This window comes from Monoraphidium neglectum (assembly GCF_000611645.1).
Source record: "Monoraphidium neglectum strain SAG 48.87 unplaced genomic scaffold scaffold01775, whole genome shotgun sequence".
Classification (NCBI taxonomy): domain Eukaryota; kingdom Viridiplantae; phylum Chlorophyta; class Chlorophyceae; order Sphaeropleales; family Selenastraceae; genus Monoraphidium; species Monoraphidium neglectum.
Genome location: NW_014011853.1, coordinates 1 through 8,127, shown reverse-complemented (window position 1 = coordinate 8,127; position 8,127 = coordinate 1). Strand labels below are relative to the sequence as shown.

At 63.3% G+C, this 8,127-nt stretch overlaps 2 protein-coding genes across 2 annotated transcripts in view; both read left to right on the top strand.

Moving 5' to 3' along the window:
• MNEG_8982 (hypothetical protein) overlaps positions 1–953 on the top strand; it is a gene marked incomplete at both ends in the record, with an annotated part of 4,835 nt that extends 3,882 nt beyond the window's left edge. The window contains 3 exons of the mRNA XM_014042547.1: positions 67–157; positions 420–527; positions 753–953. Coding sequence (XP_013898001.1) covers positions 67–157; positions 420–527; positions 753–953 — 400 coding nt within the window. The remainder of the gene's footprint in view (positions 1–66; positions 158–419; positions 528–752) is intronic.
• Positions 954–1,824: 871 nt separating this feature from the next.
• On the top strand, positions 1,825–7,218 carry MNEG_8981 (heat shock 70kDa protein 1/8; the record flags this gene model as incomplete). Its single annotated transcript, XM_014042546.1, has 15 exons — positions 1,825–1,855; positions 2,351–2,490; positions 2,652–2,762; positions 2,967–3,080; positions 3,336–3,564; positions 3,750–3,849; positions 4,054–4,255; positions 4,522–4,740; positions 4,921–5,007; positions 5,271–5,378; positions 5,599–5,787; positions 6,081–6,239; positions 6,524–6,591; positions 6,812–6,891; positions 7,112–7,218. 15 exons carry the CDS (start codon positions 1,825–1,827, stop codon positions 7,216–7,218), a joined length of 1,944 nt encoding a protein of 647 aa, XP_013898000.1.
• Between the last annotated feature and the right edge of the window lie 909 nt (positions 7,219–8,127).

Sequence of the window (8,127 nt, the reverse complement as noted above, 5' to 3'; positions counted from 1 at the left end):
CCCGCCCCTCTGATGTCCCATCTCTCAACCCCCCCATCATTCAAACCCGCCCCCTGCCGGCCCAAGGTCCACCTTCCAGTACTTTGGCCTTGACTTTCTGGTGGACGCCTCGCTGCACCCATGGCTCATGGAGGCCAACGCAACGCCCAGCATGAAGGTGACGGCACCGCATGCATGCCAAGAGGTTCAATGAGTACTGCTAGTGGCAGCCACGACTCACTTTGCTGGGGGCAATACTTGATCGCGACCCACCGCTCTTAGATATTGCACATCTCAGCCATGTGCCCAAGCACGACATTGATCTGCTCTCAGCAGGGCAGCCGGGTGTTCTGCCGGCGCGCTAAAATCCTGCCTCGCCCCCTCGTGGGCGTACCGCCAGCCCACAACTCGCCCCCCCCCCGCCCACCTGCTGCGCCCAGGTGGCCCACGAGGACCCCGCCACGCAGCAGGTCATCCACGACGCAAAGTGGCCGGTAGTCAGGGACATGTTCACGCTGCTGCAGGTCGGGCCGCAGAGGTTCAACCAGGTGTGCGTCGTTGGGTTTGTCACAAACAATTGGGCACCAGGGCTGTGAGTGTTGAGGTGCTTTGCTAGGCTCGCTGCGGCAGTTCCCTGGCTGATGTTGCGATGTGCGTTGATAAGATTTCAGTGAGCTTAGTACCTCGTGGTTGTTGTTGATGACCTCGTAATTGTTGCTGATGGTGCTGCTCAAAAACTCATGAAGCATTCCTGGCGCTTGTGCATGCTGCAGGAGGCCACTGGCCACGAGGCGACCATCCCCGAGGTGGAGGCCGAGCTGCAGCTGCGCGGCGGCTTCTTCCCTCTTATGCACCTGTTCCCTCGCGAGGAGGACACCCCCGGCCTCAGCATACCCTGGACCCCCGCAGACGCCAGGCTGAGGGAGTGGATGGCCAGCAGCAGCACGTACCAGACAGCAATCGCAGGCGGCTGACTGGGTTTGCTGTTGTCTGTATTTATTTGGTTTTCCTGGGCGCTGCAAAATGTGTCCCTGGCCATCTGCATGATTTTGAGCTGCATTCTGTTGTTTCACCATGTGCATTTATGCTGTTTGAGGGGGATGGAGCTGCGGTTTGGGGCTGTTTCCACCCACAAGCGCACGTGTTGTGTGTTCAACAGGAGCGCTGGGAAGCTACAGGGGACGTGGCGCTCTTGCCTTGCGGACCGCCGCATGTGTAAAGCGTGCGTGCAAGCGGCCTGTCCCCCCAGCAAATCTCAGGGTGGGATCAGATCCGCGTGCAGGAAAACGTGCATGGCGGCAGACGCGAACTTGAGCAATGGGTGTTGTGCGTGGGCGATGATCACTTGGGTGACAACTACAGGGGGGGCAGGCCTATCCTGATAAAAAAAACTAAAAAAAGCGCATGCATCGTGTCCTCCCCCCCCCCAGCGTCAACGTTGCTTCAACCGCAGCCCCTAGATTCACCTGATAAAACGCCACGCACAGCAAACAGAGACACTGCATACATCAGATGCAGTTCCTCCTTGGAAAAACCGCCATCCAGCACGAGCAGGCTTTGATCCTAGTGTAACATGGGCATGAAAATCAATACGATGTGCAGTGACTTCAAGCCCATGGCTCAACTTGCCACGATGTGGTATGCATCGCCAAGCACCACTGCGGCAACTTCATCACCGGTCACGCTTTGCACTACTCATCGGCGGCCGCTCGTTGACCGGCCGACCCGGTACAGGTTTTGGCTGGTGTTTGCTCACACCCCACTACCTTTCTTCTGAAGCACTTCATTGTTGCTTCACCACACTTTCACTCACAACAGAGGGCTTCCAAGCCATCCACAGTCATCATGTCAGCGCCTGCCATCGGCATCGACTTGGGTGAGCAGAGTACAAAATAGTGTGTATACATGTGCTCTGGGCGCCCAGCCGCCGCATCAGGGGCCTATGGAGGCAGCGACAGAACGTGGCGCGCGCGCGGCGCGGCAGTGGCAGCCTTCCAAGCCGAGCGTCACAGCTCTATACTTAATAACGCATCAAAATCTGCATGCGGGCCGGTTTGGGGTCGAACAAGTCGGTTCTTCTCAGAAGCACCTTCTGGATCACCCGACCGCCAGCCCCGTGCGGAGCGCATGGAGCCGATCCAGCAGCGGAGATGCAAGGATTTGATTTTATATGGCAGCTTCGGCGACTTTCAGCGCACACACGGCTGCGGGAAGCTCCACTCTGCGGTGGCGGCACACGGCCCCAGCGCCTGCTGCGGCGGCCGCCCTCATGCCATGCCGCGCACAGCATGTGTTGCCCCCAACACTGAGATTGCGTTTCAAACTAGACATACTCACGCCTCGTGCTGATCGCTCCCCGTTTGCTCCTCAGGCACCACGTACTCGTGCGTGGGTGTCTGGCAGAACGACCGCGTGGAGATCATTGCCAACGACCAGGGCAACCGCACGACGCCCTCCTATGTCGCGTTCACCGACAGCGAGCGCCTCATCGGCGACGCTGCCAAGAATCAGGTGCGCGCCGTCGGCAGCGCTGCGAGCAGGCGCAAGGGACACTGGATTGTTCGGGGTTGTGATCGGAGGAACTGCAATGAGCGGGACCAGGCGGCGCCTGTGGCCGCGCCGTCCACGAGCCCCGCCGCGCCGCGCCCCGCCGCGCCCGCTGCTGCCCTCAGGTGGCGATGAACCCCAAGAACACGGTGTTTGACGCCAAGCGCCTGATCGGCCGCCACTTTAGCGAGTCGGTGGTGCAGGACGACATGAAGCACTTCAGCTTCACCGTCAAGGTGCGGCAGCGCCGGCGGCCGCGGGACGCACGCGCAGGGCTGCAATTTGCCGCCCCGACAAGGCGCAGCTCGGCGGTTACCGCCCTTTTCGGACGAGCAGGGTGTGCTTGGCAGGGCGCGCGGCTAGGTGAGCACGAGTCTCTGCAGGCGAGTATGTGATTTCACGCCTGTTGGCCCCCTGCTGCCCCACGAATACTCCACCAGGCGGGGCCCGGCGACAAGCCCGTGATCGAGGTCCTGTACAAGAACGAGAACAAGACGTTCAGCCCCGAGGAGATCAGCGCCATGGTGCTCACCAAGATGAAGGAGACCGCCCAGGTGGGGGACAGGGGCGGCGGGCGTGGCAGTTTGCGGGGGCAGGGCCAGCGGGCAAGGCCGGTGGCCGGCCGGGGTCCCACCATCAGCATGTGCAGTCCAGCCGGTCTTGTGTGTGGTGCAGAGTCCGCGCTGGGGGCGAAACGCAGCAGAGCTCTCTACGGGCTGCGCCACCTCCAGCCTTCTCCTCGCCGTCCAAACAACCATGATCCCCCCTCACCCCGCCGCCAACCCGCCGCCCTGCGCCCGCCCTCCCAGGAGTTCCTGGGCGCCGAGAAGCCCGTGAAGAAGGCTGTGGTGACCGTGCCCGCCTACTTCAATGACAGCCAGCGCCAGGCCACCAAGGACGCCGGCATGATCGCCGGCCTGGAGGTGCTGCGCATCATCAACGAGCCCACGGCGGCCGCCATCGCGTACGGCCTGGACAAGAAGACCGCGGGCGGCTCGGACGGCGAGAAGAACGTGCTCATCTTCGACCTGGGCGGCGGTGCGCGGCGACGGGCGGCGTTCTGCATGTTTGGGCGACGGCATGGGCGGGGAATGCGACGCCGTGGCTCCTTTGTGCCAACGTGGCCAATCTTCTTTTCTGTTGTGATGGCAAGGTACAAGGTATGGCACCCACATTTGTGCCTCACTGGTTGAGCCCTGCCCAAACCTCGTCGCCCTCCCCAGGCACGTTCGATGTGTCCATCCTGTCCATCGACGACGGCATCTTTGAGGTCAAGGCCACCGCCGGCGACACCCACCTGGGCGGAGAGGATTTTGACAACAGGTGCGGGCGGGGCCGCGGGGGATCCCCGCTGACGTCAGCCGCGTGGTCGCGTGTTGCGGGCTGCTCAGCGCAGCGCCTCTCGAGCTACCCCTGGTCTTCGGGTGCTTTGCAGCAGCCCACACACGCCGCCCCAGCCCTTGCTCGTCACCCACTCAGTTCCTCACCCATGCCCCCACCCCCACACCCCCCTGGAAATCCCCCCAGGCTGGTCAACTTCTTCGTGCAGGAGTTCAAGAGGAAGAACAAGAAGGACATCAGCGACAACCCACGCGCCCTGCGCCGCCTCCGCACCGCCTGCGAGCGCGCCAAGCGCACGCTCAGCAGCAGCGCCCAGACCTCCATCGAGCTGGACTCGCTGTACGAGGGCATCGACTTCTACTCCTCCATCACGCGCGCGCGCTTCGAGGTGCGCCTGCCCGCCTGCCCGCCTTTTCTGCAGCAAGCCGCCGCGTGTTTCAATTTGAGCCCGTATGCATGCCGCCTGCCAGCCTTGCGTTTCTCGGGCCGCCTCGTTCGTCTTCACCGTGGTCTTGAATCCGCGTCGAACCTGCACACCCGCCCCCCTCTTGTTCTGCCGGCCGCCTCGCCCTCCCCCCACATGCTCTAATCATACTCTTTGCCAAACCGCTGCCGCCGCCGCCATCATTTGAACCACGCATTGGAACCCCGCAGGAGCTGTGCATGGATCTGTTCCGCAAGTGCATGGACCCCGTCGAGAAGTGCCTCAAGGACTCCAAGATTGACAAGGCCGGGGTGCACGAGGTCGTGCTGGTGGGCGGCTCTACGCGCATCCCCAAGGTGCAGCAGCTGCTGCAGGACTTCTTCAACGGCAAGGAGCTCTGCAAGTCCATCAACCCCGACGAGGCCGTGGCCTACGGCGCCGCCGTGCAGGTGCGGCGGCCTCACGTGTGTACTTGTGCACGCGTGCGGCGGTGGGCCCCACTTCACACCGTGCGAATCGGATTTCGCAGGGTCACAAACGAGAGCCTTTTTTTTGCCAAAGCAGACCCCGACGGACGCCCTCACTCACTCTTGCCCGCTTTCCCCATTCCCCTCCCCCATCCAAACCAGGCCGCCATCCTGACGGGCCAGGGTGGTGAGGCGGTGCAGGACCTGCTGCTGCTCGACGTGGCGCCCCTCTCCCTCGGCATTGAGACGGTGCGCATGCCCGGCCCCGCCGCCGAGCTGCCACTTCAGGCCCCGGCTGCTCCGCTCCCACCTGACTGCGCGACGCCGCCCTCTGCACGCGCCGCAGCCTGGTCCTGTTGCCAGCAAAGTGCGTGCCACCCCGTTATGCTGGGTCTCTCCTCTACAAGCGCAGGGGCAACGTGGGCTTTGTCATTTTCGCCCTCGCTGATGTCACCACCCGCCTCTCACCTCATTACACACCCACACCACCCCCCAAATGCCCGCCCCCGCAGGCCGGCGGCGTGATGACGGTGCTGATCCCGCGCAACACCACCGTGCCCACCAAGAAGGAGCAGGTGTTCTCCACCTTTGCAGACAACCAGCCCGCCGTGCTCATCCAGGTGCGTGCGCACGCACCCCACCCTCTCCCCCCGCTTCTTCCGCGTGAATCGCCCCTCCCCCGCCAGCCCCCATTTCTGAAAACAGCTTGTGCTCTTCCCCTCTGTCCGCCACGCACAGTCACACACGGCCCGTCAACCCCTCTGCCTTCCAACTCGAATCTTAATTCCACAAACCAAACGTCCCTTTGCATCCTCCCCCACCTTTCTCCCACCCCCTCAGGTGTACGAGGGCGAGCGCAAGCTGACGCGCGACAACCACCTGCTGGGCAAGTTCGAGCTCACCGGCATCCCGCCGGCGCCGCGCGGCGTGCCCCAGATCAGCGTGGCCTTTGACATCGACGCCAACGGCATCCTGAACGTCAGCGCTGAGGACAAGACCACCGGCAAGAACGCCAAGATCACCATCACGGTGTGGAGGGGTGGGGGACACGCGCTCGTGCTTGGCCGCCCCTGCTTGTGCAACGCGCGGGCCGCTCCCTTTCTCCCCGCCCGCCGCCTGCTGGCGCGGCGGGCCGGCGACCTCCCCGCTCCCTTGCACAACCGTCCGCTGCTGCGTGTGTCCCCCGGGCCGGCCTCCTGTCCCAACAGACGAATGCATCCGACCCACAGCCCACGGCCTCAAGCTTGCGACCCCACACACCACTCACGCACCCTCTCGCCACACACTAAAAACCCTGCCATCGCCGCCGCCGCCACGCGCAGAACGAGAAGGGCCGGCTGTCCAAGGAGGAGATCGAGCGCATGGTGCAGGAGAGCGAGAAGTACAAGGCGGACGACGAGGCGGTGGCCAAGAAGGTGGAGGCCAAGAACAGCCTGGAGAACTACGCGTACAACATGCGCAACACCGTGCGCGATGAGAAGGTGCGTTTTTCATTCTTGCGGCGCCTTTGCGGTGCTGCTCGTGGCTGAGCGTGGGTGGTGTCGTTTGGCATGGAGGGCTGGGGGGGTGTGGGTGCTGCCTGGGCTTGGGCGCGGGAGGGGGCTGGATTGAGCCGCCGCTGCGGCCGCCGCGTGCATCCCGCCTGCACGGTGCGCGCCCAGCACAGGAGTCGTCCTCGATGCTTGCCACACGGGTCCCCTCCAGCAATCGAGACGCTCACTCTGCCTCACCCTAACACATACCTGCGTCCCCCCCCCCCACACAGTTTGCGTCCAAGCTGAAGCCCGAGGATAAGGAGGCCATTGAGAAGGCGGTCAAGGAGACCATCGACTGGTGCGCAAGGGGGGAGGAGAGGGAGATTTTCAGCATCGAGGCACAGGGTGATCCCGCAGGGACTCCCTAGCCGCGCGCCCTCGCTGCCCTCGTCGCACCTGCTGCGATGCTGTCTGCGTCCCATAGCCTGCAATTCTGGTGTTTACAAGTTGTTGAGACCCGTGTTGTGCTGGCGCCTAGACTGACCCTCATCCCATAATCCCATGCGCCGAACCCCCAGGCTTGACGCCAACCAGCTGGCGGAGGTGGAGGAGTTTGAGGACCAGCAGAAGCAGCTCGAGGGCGTCTGCAACCCCATCAGTGAGTAAAGGGCGGGCACAGCACGCAGAGCACCGGAACTCCGTGGCGGAACCCAAATTTCAGGCTGTAATGCACGCACAGCGCTGGCGATGTTTGGGGCAGGCTGCATGTGTCCGCACCTGGTTCTTGGGTGAGACAATGGGTGAGGCGGGACCCCGGCCCCTCGCCACCATCCCTTGCTGATTGTGCGCCCCCACCGCCGCCCCGAACCGAACCGCAGTCACTGCCATGTACGGTGGCGGCGCCAGCGGCATGCCCGACGTAGGCGGCGCCGCGCCCGGCGCGGGCGGCGCGGGCAGCGGCCCCACCGTTGAGGAGGTAGACTAAGCCGCTGTGACTGTGGACGGCGGCACCGGCGGCGGCCGCGCGCGCGCGTGGCGCGACAGCGCGTGCGGGCCGTTTTGTATCATAGCGCGTGGCTTGCCGCCGGTGCCGCATACTGTTGCTAGGGTGGCTGCAAAGAGTTGGTAGGCCCCACCCCCTGTTTGCTTCCTCACTCGACTCACCCGTCAGCCTCGTAGTGCCCCGTTCGTTTGTGTTTTTGCACATAGGCACAAAGCCTGTGCCTGGCGGCGCATACGTCCCCTGATAGTTTGTAGCTGTCTGGTTTCTTTCTTCCCTTGGTGTAGGGTTGTCTCCCGCATTCGCACTGCCGAACCGCCTCTCCCTCACATTGTCAAGAGAGGAGTTGTTGAGCTGTAAAGAGCCATGCATCTGCAAGTTCATATGTCGGGTTCACTGTTGGCAGGGGTTGGAGGGGTCACAAGTCCAAGTTGCAGCCCCGCTTCACACCACAAGAGAAATTCTTCACGCAAGTCCAGTGGGAGCATGTACAGGGCACAACAAACACTTTACCAAGGTCACTTGATTAAATGGCAGCATTCAAGCCCCTTGCTGAGCATACAGCAGCTCAGAGTGTGCAGGGCACGCCAGCTTGCAGCGTTTGGCTCCGCGGCTGACATTTCACACCAACGGAGCCTCGAGAGCTGCCGCAACTCCCTTATGACCTGTGCAGTAACTTCCCCCCTCTGGCTCTACACCGCAGCTGCCAAGGGAGGAGGTGATCGAGTTACTGATCACGCAGCAGGCAGCCCGTATTGGGCTGTGCAGCCGCTCACACACACGACAAACCCCCCGCGCGAGCGGCGGCGGGCTCACCCCTCCGCCCCCGACGCCGCGCGCGCCCGCTGCTTCACCCGCATCCTGTACATGTCCAGCGCCCCCGCCCCGCCCCCC